This window comes from Sceloporus undulatus, chromosome 1, assembly GCF_019175285.1.
Source record: "Sceloporus undulatus isolate JIND9_A2432 ecotype Alabama chromosome 1, SceUnd_v1.1, whole genome shotgun sequence".
Lineage (NCBI taxonomy): Eukaryota > Metazoa > Chordata > Lepidosauria > Squamata > Phrynosomatidae > Sceloporus > Sceloporus undulatus.
Genome location: NC_056522.1, coordinates 231,491,318 through 231,509,103, shown reverse-complemented (window position 1 = coordinate 231,509,103; position 17,786 = coordinate 231,491,318). Strand labels below are relative to the sequence as shown.

Below are 17,786 nucleotides of genomic sequence, written 5' to 3'. Positions count from 1 at the left end.
ATCCCCTTGACCCCTCCAGGATTAACCATTCAGGCACTAGAGCATACTGTCTAAGACATTCAGTAGCAATTGGCGAATAAAGAGGGAATGAAAGAAATAATGAAGGGATTGGAGAAGTGTGTATGCTGACATAGCCAGATGTGAAATTATTACATCATCTGCTAAGGTGTACTGGGGTCCTTCAGAGATCTCAGTGGATTCCTTTTGATAGACAAGCAAGATTTTTCTGTTTTAACAGTCATTTGATGATTAACTATTTAAGACCTGTTCCATCAAAATAATGTCCTGCTAGATCTTGTTAATTGTTGTGCTGGTATGTGTGCACATGTTTTAAGGATATATATTTTAAAATCTGGTTTTAAAGTATTTGATTGTTTAATCTTGATTTAACTTTTATATCTTGTGGATTTTTAATGATGTTTTTTTTAATTATATGTAAGCGACTTTGATTCCCCAACTGGAAAAAGGAGAGGATAGAAATAAAGATGATGATGATGATGATGATGTAATAATTCAGTGTCCAGATGCTTCTCTGATTACCGACGCACACACATACACTAGTTGCCAGAGAATGTGGAAGGTGCTACAGTGGCTCAAGACTGAGCGTGGTGGCAGTTATAAGGTGGACTACTTCCTTAATAAAGGATGACATCCACGCTGTGATAATTATTGGCCCATATTGATCAGTTCATGTCTAGACTATAACTCTCACCAGTATATACAATATGGATGTTTTCCATATCGGTGCTACCCATGGTTGATGTTAACATTATTGTTTTATGCTGCTGTTAATGTCATCCTGCCTTTATTCCATGGAATTCAAGGCAGTGTAGATGGGTTTCCTTGGTGATCTTCCATCAAAGTACAGATGGAAACTTGGAACAGAGGAGTTGCATAGGAAGTATTTGGAAAAACTGCAAGTACACTTGTCTTTCCACATTCACTGGGGTTGGGGCACAGGACCCCCATAAATGTGGAAAAACTTCAAATAACAAAAACACTATGTTTTTATGTGAGAGAACACCTTTCTAGGAATCTCTAGGTCCTCCATTGCAACTCTGTGGCCAATATCTGCCAGACATTGACCATAGAAGTGTGCTACATGAGCTACAAATGCCTAGTGTAGTGTTCTCTCTAGGAATCTCAATTTCTAGGTCCTTCACTGTGACGTTTGATTAAAGTTGACCATTGAGGTGCACTGGAGGATGTAGATATTCCTAGAAAGAACATATTAATAAAATCTGTGAATAATCAAATCCGCAAAAGTCAAAGCTGCAAATATGGAGGGGTGAGTCTACTTACAAACTTTGTGGGTTGAGCTGTAATTCCTTTCCATTGAGAGGTGGATTTGAACAGCATCTTAATAGTGTCAGTGATCTTAATTCAATAGAAGGCAGAGCAGGGAAGTAGATCCCACCTGATTTACATACTGAGCAAAGTGCTTGTGTTGATGGCTATTTTCAGATATTTTTCACTTTGTGGCAGTCTTGTATCTCTTTATTACTTAAGTCTAATGTATCAAGATGGTTTGCTACCAACACATTTTTTTTTTTTGGCTTGGGTGTAGCAAATCAGCAAATGTCTCTGAAGATGGGTTTTTTGCTGATCAGTATAGTAAGCGGTTGTAAGAAGAGGAGATACTAGAACATACATTAGGAAAAAGTAGTGGTAAAGCATTTGTAACCTCTTTTAGAAATTAGAACTTGATCTGTGATGATTAGAACCATCCCAGGGAATATTTAAACTAACCTTAATTTGTGGGAGTCAAGAAATGCTTTTGCCAATCTGAACTCTTTTTGGCACCTGTCCTTAGCCTGTTATTTCTCCTAAGTCATTAACAGCTTCTAAAGTTGGGTGACTTCATGATATATAAGCAGAATTGTTGTTAAGCAATGTGAATTTGATTTTTTTCTAACAAAGAACCTAACAGCACAGTTTTAGACCTTGCTTTTTGCATTTTTTCATGGCGTGGGTCACCCTGTAGCTAATAGGTCACCATGAAATTGCTGTCTGCCTGCTGTGCACATTGGTGAATTGACTATTGCCTTATACAGTCAGTATATAAAGTTTAATACAAACTCTCTTTTGTTATGCTCACCATTCAGCGGCCAGTGCAGTCTTTTGGACAGACAGGAAAAAGGTCAAAGGTACAGTACATTTGTGTGCTGGCATGCTAAGGAAGTCTTCATGCTTGATGAAGCCTTGCTATTTTGTAAAAAAAAATGTATTGACTTAAATTTTGTTCTTATTTCTTTGGCAATAAAGTGGTTTTCCTTTCTTTTGGATTTTTGATTTGCCTAATTGTTTGCTTTTGCTTTGCCGTTGTATTTCTAGTGGCTTCTTGTTGCTAGACAGAGGAAATAGTGCTGCTCTTTGCTTCAGCTTTTTTTTATTAACTGAAGTTGCTTTCTGCTGATATCGTGATGACTTCAAAGCTTTAACTGCTTGTCCTTTTGCCCTTGAATAATGAATAATTTGTGTATTGAAAGTAGTCAGCATTCAAATATGAGCAGTTCTTTTTAATGCACTTGAGAGGAAAAATGTCTGTGAACTATAGAGTTTTAATTATAAATACTTTTCTTTAGTCAAGTACAAAGTTAAAGCTAGTTCGGAGCCTGGCTGTGTGTGAAGAATCTCCTCCACCTCCCACAGCTGAAATTTCACAGGACATCCAGGTAAAAAAATTAAATTGAGTATGAGACCTCAGACCTGGTTTTTTGCTCTTTAAAGGATGTTTGAAAGAAAGGGGGAAAGATTAGCTGTTTGGGGGAATATATAAATAAGTAAAGGTCTGTGCGCATACAGCTGTATGATGGTGAGCTGACATGTGTGTGTGACTGAGCAATTAAATAATAAAACCAAAGTTCCTAAGGAGAATATTCTGTATGGCTTTATGCTGTATGTCTGATGTGGCTTAAACAGTGTGATCAGCAGAAGGAAATGTCTTCCCACCCAGCTCTCTGACCAAAGTGTGCAGTATATCACTTTTTTAAAAATCTTATACTTTGGAACATTTATTAAGGTGATTAACTTCAAAGACTTAGCACCACAGCCAAGAAAATTGTTTGCAATATGAATTCCACTATCTTAGGAGACTGAAGCAATGGTATTCATGAGCCTAAACTGAAGAGGAGCTTGTCCTGACACATAAGTGGACTTATGAGTTCACGTGTTCACCTTTCTAAGGCAATATAGCAGTCTCCTACTTGCAAGTTTATTGAATCTGTCTCTTTTTGTGAAGACACCAGCGAAAATGCAGTTGTGTCACAAACTTTGTTGTAGTCACTTGTTGGAATCTTGTTGGTATACTCATATAGCTATACAGTACTGGTTTAGGCTAGGGAGGCAAGAAAAAGGCAACGGGAAATAGTATGCTTGGAGCCCTGCCTATCTTCCTCATGGCCCTGGGAAAAGTGCAGTGTTCACTACTGCTGCACAGCTGCTAGCCTACTGTACCAACACAATTTGGGCTACTGAGTGATGTGTGTAACTATGCATTTTGGTTCATTTACGGTGTTGTGTTCTTCTTTGCTGTTGTTACTGTTGTTTTTGGTTGTTTATTAATGTGAACTGGTTCCTTCCATTCATGCATGCTTCAAGAAAGCAAAGTGCATCTCTTGTGCACACATTTTTCCTTCTAATATTTTCCATGTAAGAATGTGTACACTGCTGAGGGAAGTCCTTTGTTGGTTATTCTCTTCTGCTTTTTCTGATATAATGTAAAATGGTCCTCTTGGTTAATGTTGAAGGCAGATGTAATGCCTGTTGAAGAAAATTAGATGGCTGAGCAATATGAAAGACGACCAAGTCTCCTTTCCCTTTAGGAAGCAGCTTTTTGGGTTGTAATTCCATGATTGTGAAGAATGCCCATGTTCCAGCTTTGAAAAAGAGCAGTATTGCTAGTTTCATTTGCAAGTGTTATGTCAGAAAACAAGCTGATAGTTGTCCAACACTGTAAGATGAGTTGTAATGCAAGGAGGAGCATAACAATATTTTTGTATTAATACTTTGTCAAATTCCAACCACATTCTGGTGTTTAAGCTTGGACAGAGAAAAGATATTATGACTATATAGCAGGAGTTTAGTTGCTTGAGACATTGTATAGACTATAGAGGCATCTGGATGATCATTTTGATGAAATTGCCTTTTTTAATTTGTGAAGTCTTGTAATTTTAGAACTCTTAATTTAATTTTCTAATCTGCATATAGGTAATTTCTCTTTTATACTTAAAACATGTGGCTCATCATTTAGTCCAGTAACATCTGGGATTTGACTCATCAGCAAATGCACAGAATTTCTGTTTACATAAGTGATGAAATAAAAAAAATGGTTGTGTTAACATATATTACTGCTTCACAAAGTCAAAAGAGTTATTCTAATGGAACTGCTTCAGAGTTAATTGAGCTGATGATTTATTGCCTTATGTCTGTTTAGAAGATAATCCTTCAACTTCATGTTCTTTCTAATAAAGCAAGGATATTCATGTAGACAGTGACCCTTTTCTTCCATTGTTCAATATATCAAAAAATAGTTTGCAATGTAGCATAGAATGACTGTGACTTGACGAAAAAAATTAGTATCCTTCTTCACTGTGTAATGCATAGGTTTTTTTAAAAAAAACTTATCTTAGGGTTGTTTGGTTTTTTAATATAAATGTTCATATTTATGGAGTCTGTGCTATATTCATGTTTCAGTTTGGCATTTGTGCTTGAAATCTGAGCTCTATATGGCATCTGAATCTGAGCTCTATATGGCACCACTGAACAAATAGTAGACTAACATAGAATGATGTTCTAGATCTCTTTGCTCTTACCTATTCACCGTGAAAAGATGGAAGACTAGAATCAGATCAGTGTTAGAATGCAGGACTGGGCATTACTGCAATAAAAACAAGTTGACCTAAGTGTGAATACAGTACTGAATGTTCCCTTGTGCAATTTATTGAAAATAAGCCAGCAAGATGTGTGCATTTATTTGCAATTTGTCTATGACTCTTTACATTCTAACATCCCAAATGAATATTTCTCTTTTTTTGTCTTCTTTTTATCAGAACATCCATTCACACACACACACACACACACACACACACACAGCGAGAGAGAGAGAGAGAGAGAGAGTGATAGTGAGTGCATGGTGGAAACAAAGATTTTATTGGGCTCAGGACCAAGGATTGTAGCGGCTTGGGTGTGTTTGTGTGTGAGAGTGTGCTTTCAATAATTTGCCTGTCAGCTCATGGTGACCCCAGAGATTTTCTTAGGATTTTCTTAGGCAAGGTTTATGCAGATGTGGCTTGCTGTTTCCTTCCTTGAAAATATGACCCACAGCACGTGGTACTTGTTAGTAGTACCCTAGCCAAGTAATAACTGAAGCATAATCCTGCTAAGCTTCTAGTATCACATGGGAACTGATGCCTTCAGGGTATTTAGGTTTTAATAGTTGGAAATTTGGGAGTGAGGCACAAGAAAGAACAAGTGAACTTAAAGGAAGATTCTGGCAGATTTGTATTTTTCACAGGCAGAAGGAAGGGATTACAAGAAGCGAGAGATTTTGTCCCAGGGTACATATGAAAAATGTTAATGGGCAAAAGTGGAGACAGGAAAGGGGATGTGAAGGGATAAACGGATGTCCAGAGGTCATGGTGTAGGTGACAGGCATTAATTAAGGAAAAAATGAGATCCCCTCCACCCCCATTTCCAAAGGACAAGAATGTCATTTTTTCCATGCTTGACTGATATGCTGAGATACTTACGTTAATGTTGCTTTTTGTTTTTTTGGAGGCAAAAGATCTGAAGATGGCTTCCTTTTAAACAGCTTTAAACATGCAAAATGAGATGATTGTTTTCTTTAGATAAATGATGTATGTTCTATGGTTTTTTGGTGTCTGCCCCTCTCCTCTTGGCAGTTAGGGAGTCCTGAGATCATTTTTCTTTAATAGTCAAGGAATGCATTCTGCCATTTTCTTACTAAACTCAAATTCTCATCAGAGAAAATGGCTGATTAATTTTTCTGGGGCAACCTGTACATACTTATATATAAGATTATAGCTTGTGGTTTTGAACAAGGGCTTTCAGGTAGATGCAGAAATGATTCCTTGCAATGCAGTTGCTTATCTTTTCTTGATGGTTATATTATGCAGGAATTAGTTGTAATCCAACAGCATCTGAAAGGCTGCATGGTTCCCAATGTTATTATAATGGAAGTTATAGTTTGAACAGATTACAGATTCCCTCACTAAAACAAAGGAATCTATTGGGGGGCTGGAGGTGTGTTATCAGGTTCTGACTAGACTTTCCTGCCTTACTTTCCCGCTCCAACTTTTTTGTATATTATCAATTTTATTCAGTTCTTGTAAGATTTGAATTATCATTTGAAATGAATGGATTTCTCTTCCTGTATTTCTTTTGGAGAGAACTTTGGCTATGGGGAAGGTCCATGAAAGCAGAGGCTCTGATCCTGCTTGGCTTCCAAGATCAGACAGGATCTGATTACTCAAGGTTATTTAGTACTTTCTTAAGTAAGCTATGCCATAAAACTGGTCTGTACATGAAGTATTTATGTTTCTAACAATAAATAGGAAAGCTAGACATTGACATCCTCAGTACCATGGACTTTATGGCTAGGCTGATTTTGTACAAGGTATATGTGGCACTGGTAGGAAGACTCCCTACTCTGTATGTGTTGGTGAGCTGATATAAGCTGCTTTCACAAGCTATTAACATTATTGCAGAAAGCCATTTCAACAGGATCAAATAAAAGGCCTAAATCTAGATTTTTTTTCTTTTTTTTGGAATGCTGAAACATTTCCCCCAAAATACATGTTTTTATGGGTAGTTTATCTATCATAATAGTTATGATGACACTCAAAAGTATTAGTGTTTTACTTTCTAATCTTAACCCTTAAATAAAACATTTAATGAAGCAATAATGTTTTTTGTAGGTTGTTATAATCGAATAACTTTTTCGCTGTTTCATAATATTGTGTCATTTGTCAGGGTTTGGAACTTAAATTGTATTTTCACCTTTTTGGTATGTAGATTCACAGCACAACTATGTTTGTTTGCTTAGACATAAGTCCCATTTAGTTCAGTATGGTTTATTCTCAGGTAAGTAAGTATAAAGTTGTAGTCTATAGTTGATACACTGGGCAGGTGTAATGGTCCATTACACTAGGGTAGTGTACTTTTTTCAGGTTTGTACAACAGAAACACTGGAATGGGAGAAAAAGCCATCATTGTATGGAGAGAAAACTGCCTGCTTCTCAGAAGCCAATTTCCAGTTATTTGTCCATCATTGTAGTTTTCCAAGGTACCTTTGCCTTCAAGGACCCAGACAGGCATTGCAGAAACATATTTCTGGGGAGCCAGTAGTTTCTTTTTTTACTCCTGCTATCATCTGTACCAATATAATTATTCCAGTAATCATAATCTCAAACTACAAAAATGCAGATTTTGCAGAAATGAAAACTGAGCTTTTCTAAATTCTCCTCCATTCTGATAAGGAAAGGGAGAGGGAGAGGGAAGCATAGGTGTCCAGCTCTTTTCTTGGGCCTCTCCACGCTTATCTGTCTAGCACTAAACCAGGGATGGGCAGCTGGGGCAAGTCTAGGTCGCAAATTTCTGCCTTGGAACCTCCAGGAACTTCACAGAGAGCCAAAAAATGACATCCCCCTACCCCCCAAAATATTCAGAAGTGGCTGGAAATCCACTTCTGATTTTGTTTTGTTTTTAGTTTTTAATACTAAGCAACACAAAAATGCTGCTCCTAAATGCTTTGAGAAGATACAGTCCTAAAGCCTTCCAGTACATTCTTTCTTTTTTTTTTTGCTAGAGGAATGTTAGTCCTAGGGCTGTGGAGAAGTGAATGGGCTCACAAACTGCTTTGTCCATTGCTATGCTAAACTGTGGCTTAGCATTATGTTCAAATTGGCTTTTTAAGATTGTCATAACTGTTTTTTACATTTCTATTGAAGACTTTTTGACACAATGGTGGATAATTCAATTTCACACATATAGGAATTGGGTAATTTTTTAAAAAGTATCTCAAAGACAGTTCTGTCTGATTACTTCTTGATTTACAACCAACACTTGAAAAATTTCTAGTATATTTGTATGTTGTTTAAATAGACATAGTTTTTTGTTATGAGATTTAATTTTTGGTTGAAAAATGGCTGATTTTCTTTTTTGTCAAACAGGAAAAAATTCAAATTCATCTATCACAATCTTTTGAAAAGGAAGACAAACCCTTGAAAGATGAAACTGAAAAGGAAAAGTCCACTGATAAATTACCCAGGAAAATGTTATCAAGAGGTTTGCTATCAATAATTCTGTTTTTAAATTGCATATGTCTATCCCTTTTTTGAAAGTCTGTGTTAAAATTAACAATTCCTTTCCTCATATTTGAAACTACATTGTTCTAAATGTTTGGAAATATTTTCCAGGAGATATTCAGATTTTACTTATGCAGCCCCCTAATCTGTGATTGCTGCAACATAAAAAAGCTTCTTCCCGTGTGGGTACATATCAAAGTGAGAAATGCACTGGGATGATTTATTTGTAGTAAATGAAATGCAACATTATTTGGAAAGTTAGGCATTCACAACCCTGCTTTCACTCTGTTTTTGGCTATTAGAGAAGTAAAAGAAGCATAGTCAAAATGCCAATTAAAAAAAATCTCATTAATACTTTATTTCCTCTGTGTTTCTATGCCCTATCTAGAAGAAAGATTGAAGTTGTGGAAGAAATAGGATTTGGTACATATTACACCTGGAACCTGGTTTTGGGGGATTTGTTTTTTCATTTCTCTTTGTTCAGAAGTGAAGAAGGAGCAAGTGTTAAATCTTTGCCAGTGTTAGAGCACAATCATATGCATATTTTGGAAGTAAATTTTACTGTGTCTACTATGGCATACCCACAAGTAAACATGCATAGGACTGTAGCCCAATCTCTATGGCAGATGCAGTGGACAAGAGCAGTTTCTAGAATCTATGTTCTCCGACTCACAAATATATGAGTGTATATTTGCTTCACTGTTGCTGTGATCTTTGTTGAGAGCTATATCATTGTGACACCATGAAGACACTAATAGATAACTAATGTGACAATAGAAACTAAATGCTAACCTGTAGAAACTGATCTTTTGAAAGTTTCCAAAAGAATCAACTGACACATTTAAGAGACCATCTTTGGCTTAGGCCATCTGGAAGGCTCCCAGAAACACTTTTAGGATATTAATAAACTGTTAAAATTTGGCATTTTATGAGCAGCATAGGTGATTTAAACTTTTAAGGAGAAAACCTGGTACCAAATAGAGCCAACTGCCTATCATTTTAACTAGTGCCTTTTCTCTATGTTTGTTTCCCTTATTTCTCAAATGTCTTGTTAGTCTGGTTCAAGGCCAGTTAACACAAATGATGCACTAACTAATTTGCTTCAAATCTAGGAATATTAGTAATATTCGTGTGTACGTCACTGTAAGATTTTAGCCGCTTCCAAAGACTGTTGGCGTATCACTTGATTTAAAAATAAAGACGTATCATCTTAGTTGAGTGTGTGTGTCATTGGCTTTTATTATAACACTTTGTTGAAACCTTTTTGGCGGGATGGTGGTGAAGCCTCATAACTAATTAACAAAGGCTTGACTGCTAGGATGCATGTTCATGGAACAGAACTCTTCCATCAACCCTTTTCTTCTGCAAACCTTTGAAAATTCTGTTTCTCAAAGCCTTGGGAATTGTGTAGGATATACCAGGGAGGGGGAGGATGGCAGAGATCACCCCTATCCGTTTTATGTGAATGAAAGTTCAGCTTGGCATGTGCATTTCCAAACATGGTAGTTCATGCTTCCCATATGTACAAAGGACAACTCTTGGAACATAAAGAATATGGCTTTATTGAAATAACTAATACATTCTCTACAATCTTTGATTTTTTTTTTAGATTCTAGCCAAGAATATACAGATTCAACTGGTATAGATCTACATGAGTTTTTAGTAAATACATTGAAAAACAATCCCAGGTAAAAAAAAAAAAGAAGTCAATTTTAAAAGTATAATTTTAACTTCAAAATGTATTATAATTTGCTGTACTTGCAAATGCTTGAAATGTTGCTTTAGAGCTTGTGTAAAGCCTTTAAAGATGTATACTTCTGCACATTCAGCATCCTCCTGCCTTAACAAAGCCTAATTCTTTAGAAGCTTATTTTTATTCATCTTTTTCATATGTCTTTGTCTGAATTCTTATTCTAGAATGCATACTCAGGCTTTTTTCTTGCAAGCTAACTTAATGGAAGGCACGGAATAACATGATGTTGTGTCAAACCATAGCTTAAATGTGATGAGACCAAGCTATATTGAGCCTTAGGTGTTAACACTTTCCGCATTTCCCCCTGTCATAGCCATAAGGATGAGTCTGGAAATGTTTGTTTCTACTTTATATTACCCATAGTTTCTCACACAAAGTGGAGTTAGTGTTAACTGTGGTTAATGAAAACAAGATGTCTTCAAACAATCATTTACAATGTTGGGTTGTTTTCACTAATCTAGTTATGATTAACCAGACTGTCGGGTGTGGGTGATATGGGAAACTACAGATAATATAAAATGAAACAACATGTTTGAACTCTTCATGATTGTGCTAGGCCATAAGATGGAAAGCTGCTTCCTGCATCTTATTCTTACCTATAATTTAGTGCAAAGCTGGGGAACCAACCACTTTCAGACTGAAAAGTTAGATAAATTATTGGGGACCATGTACAAGTGATGAGCAAAGCCAAAGGTAAAAGGATGAAATCTAATATTTTAAGATAAAACTCTTATTGCCAGTATGTAAGATCTAGGATAAGCATTTTAGCCTTTTAGAATGAGTAACCCTGCCCCTACAGACAGAAAGATACATAGACACAGACAGACAGACACATGTACACACACAAAAGCTGGGAATCAGTCTACAGTAGTTTCATGAGGAAAGGTACATCAGCATCTAGGGAAGCTGAAGAGAGCAAGATTCAGCCTGTAGGAGAGTCTGGGGGTCATCATCCCTATCTGAACATGACAATCTTAACTCATTTTGTGGGCTTATTAACAGTAGACAGAGATGACTCAGTATGCTTGCCTCTACTGGTTGTGTGTATGTGTATTTATCTAATTTTTCTTAACCTTAGAGAGAATTCAATGAAACCTAGAAGGACATTTTTACTAGTTTGTCCATGTGCTACTGTGGATTTACAAGCCATGTTATCTTCTTGGGTGCTGTGAGCTTGGGTGCTCACTCAGATGTGTGCACGTGTGTCTGTCTGTCTGTCTGTCTGTCTGTCTGTCTGTCTGTCTTTTTAGATATATATCAAGGGACATTTCATTTGCAATAAACTGAGAATGCAATTGTAGCCTTTATGGTATAACTGAGCTGCTACTTCATAATCTTAAAGGGCTCATTCTTCGATACTCTTAAGTAATCTAGGAATGTACCTTAGAATTGAGGTTTAGCAAACAGTATTCATAATTGGTAGCAGTAAATAAGGTTGTATAGCAGCTTACACTATAAAGTTGGATTCAGTGTACTATGAATACAATAACTAGTTTGCTTTAACATTCATCCTGGTTGCAAAGGGTGTGTTTGTTTTTAGACTATATTAATAGACTTTATTAGACCTGTATTAGACAAGGCACCCAGTGTGATATTAAGCTTTTAATAAGGTTCACTGAAAACAACAGCAAATGCACTAAAATGAGAGACCAACATTTTCTCTTCCTTCCTTCCTTTTTTAAAAAATCATATTAGTATCTTCCCATTCCCCAAAGAAGATATACATGGTGTTCATTGAGCTGGTCTTACAGGGTTGTGTTTGACTGGCTCAAGGTCATTCAGTGAATGTCATGGCTGATCAGGCATTAGAAGCAACGTAAATATCTATTTATTGTTGCTGTCTAAACCTTTTCAGGATGAACCTAGTTAAAGCAATTCCTATATTCCATCTAAATTTTATAAAGTTTGGAAAGAAAAGCAGTGTGATATTGTAAAACATCAGCAGCTATGTTTCCTTCTGTAACAAACGTTGCAGCTGTCTGTATACTTGTTGTTTGGAGAAGTCCTTTTAGAAAGAATAATATTCTTGATTAATATGCCTGTTGTTGTTAGACTTACAGCGTGCCTGCGCCATTCACGGGCTTGCCATACACGGACTCAAGGTCATGCAGACAGCAAGCCCCCATAGAATGACTGGGGCGCACCCCACTCCCCATTCATACAAACGGGACTTGAGGTCCCGCATTTTTGCCTTATTGTGGGGGGAGGGATCCGGAACGGATCCCCTGCGTATGGCAAGGGTGAACTATATTAGCGTCTCCTTTATAACTGCCTCTCTCTCTCCAACTTGTATTTTTTGCTTCTAGGGACAGAATGATGCTGCTGAAATTAGAACAGGAAATCCTAGATTTCATTGGTAATAACGAGTAAGTGCTATTGGCTTTGAAGATATTTGTTTATGTGCCATGTAGTGTCCTTGATGTAAAGTAAAACCTTGCTGCTTCTTTTCAGAATCCCACGAAAGAAATTTCCTCCCATGACCTCTTACCATAGAATGTTATTGCACAGAGTGGCTGCTTACTTTGGACTGGAGCACAATGTGGACCAGAGTGGGAAGTCGGTTATAGTAAATAAAACGAGCAATACAAGAATGTAAGTTACGGTTCTTTTTCCCCCCTTTTTCCTTTTAAATTCATTCATTAGGCATTCCGTTCTTTGGATGGTGGAAAGTTTTGGCCTGCTGATCAAGGTACAGTCTAGATGACCTATTTTTTTTAAAAAAAAGTTTATTTCCTGGCTTTCAATGGTTAGAGGCTTAGATCTCTAAATTGTGATAGCTTTATCATAATTAAAGGCATCAATAATTATTGAAAATTCATAACTAAAATTGTCCCCTTTTATTTTGGGGCGCTGGCAGGATCCTGATACGTTATTTGTCTATCTAGACATCTCTCAATGCCATTCCACCTTCATTTTTTGAAAACAACAATTAGTCCTGAACTATAATAACTCAGGGACTAAGAAATAGAAAGCATTTTCTGTGAAAAGGTATTTGTCTCCAAAGGGATTATAGTAAACAAGACAAAATCTGTTACTGGGTTGGAATTAGCCTTTTGTTGGAGCCTACCTGTTTATTTTTATTATTTTTTCTGTGACCATTAATGAAGTTAAAACTCCTGAAATGCTTTGCATTTGGGGATGGAGTGTGTCAGCCAAACTGAAGAATATCATCATGTCACGTTTTTGCACAATCGACCAGGTTCAACAAGAACAGTAAATAAATTACTTGGCATTTCATATACAGTACATTGGTTTCAGTTGAAAAAAACAATTTGTCCTTCTTCTCCTTATAGAATTGTACTGATTTACACCTTTTTTGCTTCTTTGTTGAAAACCGCTGGAAATATTTTTGATGTGTGGTGTCTGAACATGGAGAGTGGGTGTTGTCCCTAATCTTCACTTGCCATGAGAGTAAGCCTGATGATTTCAGAGTCACATATGACTTACGTATATGATGCAGCCGAAGGCATGTACAGAGCTTTCTTTGCAGCATCTTCAGCTCCAGATGGACAAGCTGTTACTCCAGTTAAAAAGTATGCTTGCCTTTTGGGAAGTACAGCTGCACGTACAATTCCAGCCATTCAGGACAATATCACGTGACACTGTTATAACAGCACTATTATTCCATGTGGCTGCCTGCTGTGGAATGTTGGGATTTGTAGTTTAGTGAGACCTAAGAGCTCTCTGGCTGAGAGATATAAAGGCCCCCCCTTAAACTGCAAATCCCAGGATTTCACAGGAGGCAGCCATATCAGTTAAAGTGAAATAATAGTGCTATAACAGTATAGTGTGATATTGTCCTAATTATTTTGTTAGATTCTAGAACAATGAAGTTGTCCACAATGATATATAATTGCCAGCAAGCATACATACTGTAAGGTTGGCATGTATCTTTAGTTCTCAGCTATATTTACTCAAACATGATCTTGCAAAAAGCAGAATCAGGTAGTTACTTACTGCTAGGATTTGTTTTAATGTGTACTTCAAAGTTACCTAACCGGCATGTCTCAGTTTTTCCATGTGTAAAATGGAATCAGTGCCCAATAAAATGTTTTGTTAAGATAAATATCTGTTGATAAAATTCAGTAGATAATATTTAAATTTTTGCTAAACTGTGCTGTGAGGTTGTTAGTCCTGTTCTTAATTAGGTAATATTGACACCTTCTTGATGAAGATTTTGGAAAGCTGGAGAATGAGCTACAAAAGCAGACAAATCCTTGAGGATGTGCTTAATTTCTTTTTTTTTTTTAATTAAAGCCAACAGCAAACCTAAATTGGTATCTGGAGGCCCCAATAACAATTAGCAGGCATTTCATATAACCAGTAGACTATGTAAATTATTTCTAAAGGTTTTCGTTGTTCTTATTTTATATCTTGAGTGATTTAAAATAAGAATTTAGAAAGAAAACCATGGAGATCTGCTCCATATTGAATAAAACCCAACTTACCTTTTCCTCATAGGGAGATTCCCCGCTCCAGTGCCGGTCAGTGCTGTTAATGACACCATCAACCCAGTGCACACTGGGACGACTCAGTGGAGTGGTGATTGCAGGGCAGTAAATTCAGGGACCTTTAAGAGAAAAGAGGTAAGACAGTCTATAAGGGTTCTCTGAAGTGCCTGCTAATTATATTTGGGCATCCAGCAACTCCTAGGTAGAGTATGTGAGTTATTTGGTTTGCTTAATTATAATATAGTTCCAGAATTAAGAAGTAACCTGATCCTGCTTTTATGCAAATTTATTGAATAACAAATGAGGGAAGACAAAAGGCAGAACAAAAGTCCATGCACCTCTATAAATAGTCACCTTTTACTTTCTTAGTTCATGTTGGAAGACCTGATTAGTGACAGATAATTTGGGCATCTAAATGTTTGTGGGGAAAGTAACTCATGATTTCATAAACATTACATTTTACTCCCCCCCCCTCCCCATGCAGGGGTTTATACTCTTAACTAGTTCTTTTAAAATGCATACTATATTATATACATTCACCTCTTTAGCTTTCAGTAATAATTTTCCATTATACAGTTCTATGTGTTAGCTGTGAGAAACATTTCAATTGTACCCAATCTCAAAGCAGCACAGCGCAGTTATGAAGGCCAGGATGGGTTTTGCTTTGTTCTGGCATTTACTACAGCCAGCAAGTGGGGCAAATGAAGAATCTCAGATAACTTTAATGGTTGTGATGGGCTGTTAGCATTTGCACAATATTTGCCTGTCCCAAGGTGACTTACTCAGATGAGCATATCAATCAAAGCCACGCCACTTCTCAAAGACAACACCAGATCTCTCCTGAGTTTGTAAATAAGGGTCAAAGGAAAAGGCACACTTATAAAATTCTCTTGATAGCACTTATATAACAGAAGCAACATACACACTTTGATATTTTGTTAAAAGTTGTCATTTTCACAGTTGGGAAATTATTTTGTACAATAGTTAAGGTCCATAGACTTCCGATGAGTCTCTTTCACATTTATCAAGATTTATTTTGTCTTAATCTTTTTTAAAGACCTGACCAGAAGTTTTGTGAACATATAAAAGATGAAAAAAATGAAGATTTTCAAAAGCGGTACATCCTTAAAAGAGAGAATTCTAGTCTAGACAAAGATGACAACCAGGTAAATGTTGAATTTACATAGTTGTCTTGACTACACACTTGTACTGTGCGGTGGAAATTGGAAATTAATAACTTATTTAATTTAGATGCGAATACGATTAAAAGATGACAGAAGAAGCAAATCTATAGAAGAACGAGAAGAAGAATACCAGAGAGCTAGAGAACGAATATTTGCACAAGATGTAGGTATTTAATTAAAAGGAATGTTCATAGCATCTTTGACTGTGGGACAACGGTGAATCTATAGCCTGTACCTGGGTCATAATACTGGAAAAAACATTTCTTCCTGCTATTTTTAAAAATTCTTCTTTGATATATATTGAATGAGATAAATTGTTATGGCACTGACAGTCAAGAGTAGCATTTCAACATTATACTGAGAGAATGTTAAGAACCTGGTGAATGGAGCAGCAATCACAAACAAATGAAGAAACAAGTTTTCATGTGATTATTGATGGTTAAATTTTATTCTTTAAAAAGAGTCTTAATTAATCCTGTTTTTTAAAAGAACCCCAATTTATTTCAGGCTTTATATTATGACTGGTCTTCTTGAGAGACTACACATTTGGTCTATCATCAGCAGAAATTTCTGGAGTTGGCTTTAAAAATCACTTTCTATATAACTGGACTGGTATTCTAATTAAATAATTAATAACAATAATTATTTTAGCCAATTCCAGAAATTTCTGCTGTTGATAGATTTTGTGATCCTGACTGAACTGGTTGGCATGAAGGATTACCCATGTTTTATAGTTTTTTGTGGGGTTTTTGGGCTACATGGCCATGTTCTAGAAGACTTTATTCCTGATGTTTTGCCTGCATCTGTGGCTGGCCTCTTCAGAGAATGGTGACATGGAAGGGTATATTATCCATGTAGAATGTGTCTTCAGCCTCATAGGAATGAATATGTAGCCCCTGAAGAAGACCACTCAGTCGTATAAATGCCAAAACACATTGTTGTTGTCTTTAAAAACAAACAACACCCCCCAAAGATAATCAAACCTCTTTTTAACCATCAATAAGCATGTGAATACTTCTTTCTTCTTTTGTTTGCGGATCCTAGATGTGATTTCCAGTACTGGTTTGGAATGAAGCAATAAGTCACTTTGTGTATTTTTCTCATTATCTAGATAACATCTTTTTCCATATTAGCCTTGCCACTCTTGCATTTTCCTGGAGACCTTGGTCATTTTGACCACCACCCTTGTGGTGAAGCTATTCATTGACCATGCATCTTCCCACAGTTACTAGAATGGGTTCAGACTTCATGTGTGCATGTGTTGTTCTTGTAAACATGTTTGTGTCTTTCATTTTTTTTTTAAAAAAGTCTTTATTTCATGGTATCTTAATGTAATACAAAGTTGATCTGTTTATCTTGTGCAAACAGTAGAGTTTGACCCCCATGTGAATGGTGGGGATAACAGGTTAATTTAATTCACTCTTGGAAGCCTGAGTTAAAGGGAATAAATTACAACTTAGAGATTCCTCTATTAAATATAATACTTGTTTTTGGCAGTTTGGGAGTTTTCCTAGGATAGGAAAGGTGGGAATGTGATGAGGCCCAGTCTACCCACTCTTCCTCTATATGTTCAGCTACAACTCTAGGAAGCGTATTAAAAGTGGCCATAGGGAAATATTTTGCAGTGTTTGGGTAGAAGAGACTATTCAGTTCCTATCGTCCCATTTGCTGTAACAAGAATCATACATTGTCTGAAATGCAGGTTACTGTAATCTCATTTGTAACATATGAAAAGCCATACTATCTGTTTATTCCAGGTGGCCAGTGGATGTATATATACATGTGTTTCTGTGTTTCTGTCAGTATATGGCATATTTGGATTTATTACACAAATAGTTAACAATGGTGAATTTTTTTTTTATTCTACACTATTTCTTCCCCAGTCGCTGTGTTCCCAAGAGAATTACATTATTGACAAACGGTAAGAGAAATCAATATTTAAACAAGTTCTTATTTGCTTTTTCTAATAAAATATTAAGCTACTATTTTAATGAACGTGTCAACAGAATCCAAGAGGAAGAAGCCAACAGTACCCAGCAAAGACGGCAGATATTTAGGTATTGTATACATT

General features: G+C 36.4%; 1 protein-coding gene across 9 annotated transcripts in view; it reads left to right on the top strand.

Moving 5' to 3' along the window:
- R3HDM1 (R3H domain containing 1) overlaps positions 1 to 17,786 on the top strand; it is a 104,571-nt gene that overhangs the window by 42,402 nt on the left and 44,383 nt on the right. For 6 of the 9 annotated variants that reach the window (XM_042449464.1, XM_042449435.1, XM_042449501.1 and 3 more), the window contains exons 4-13: positions 2,106 to 2,147; positions 2,586 to 2,675; positions 8,193 to 8,307; positions 9,937 to 10,015; positions 12,387 to 12,446; positions 12,532 to 12,672; positions 15,589 to 15,697; positions 15,783 to 15,878; positions 17,599 to 17,636; positions 17,722 to 17,772. In XM_042449464.1, the coding sequence (XP_042305398.1) occupies positions 2,106 to 2,147; positions 2,586 to 2,675; positions 8,193 to 8,307; positions 9,937 to 10,015; positions 12,387 to 12,446; positions 12,532 to 12,672; positions 15,589 to 15,697; positions 15,783 to 15,878; positions 17,599 to 17,636; positions 17,722 to 17,772 (821 nt within the window). The remainder of the gene's footprint in view (positions 1 to 2,105; positions 2,148 to 2,585; positions 2,676 to 8,192; positions 8,308 to 9,936; positions 10,016 to 12,386; positions 12,447 to 12,531; positions 12,673 to 15,588; positions 15,698 to 15,782; positions 15,879 to 17,598; positions 17,637 to 17,721; positions 17,773 to 17,786) is intronic. The other 3 variants (XM_042449475.1, XM_042449509.1, XM_042449454.1) reach the window with 2 other exon arrangements.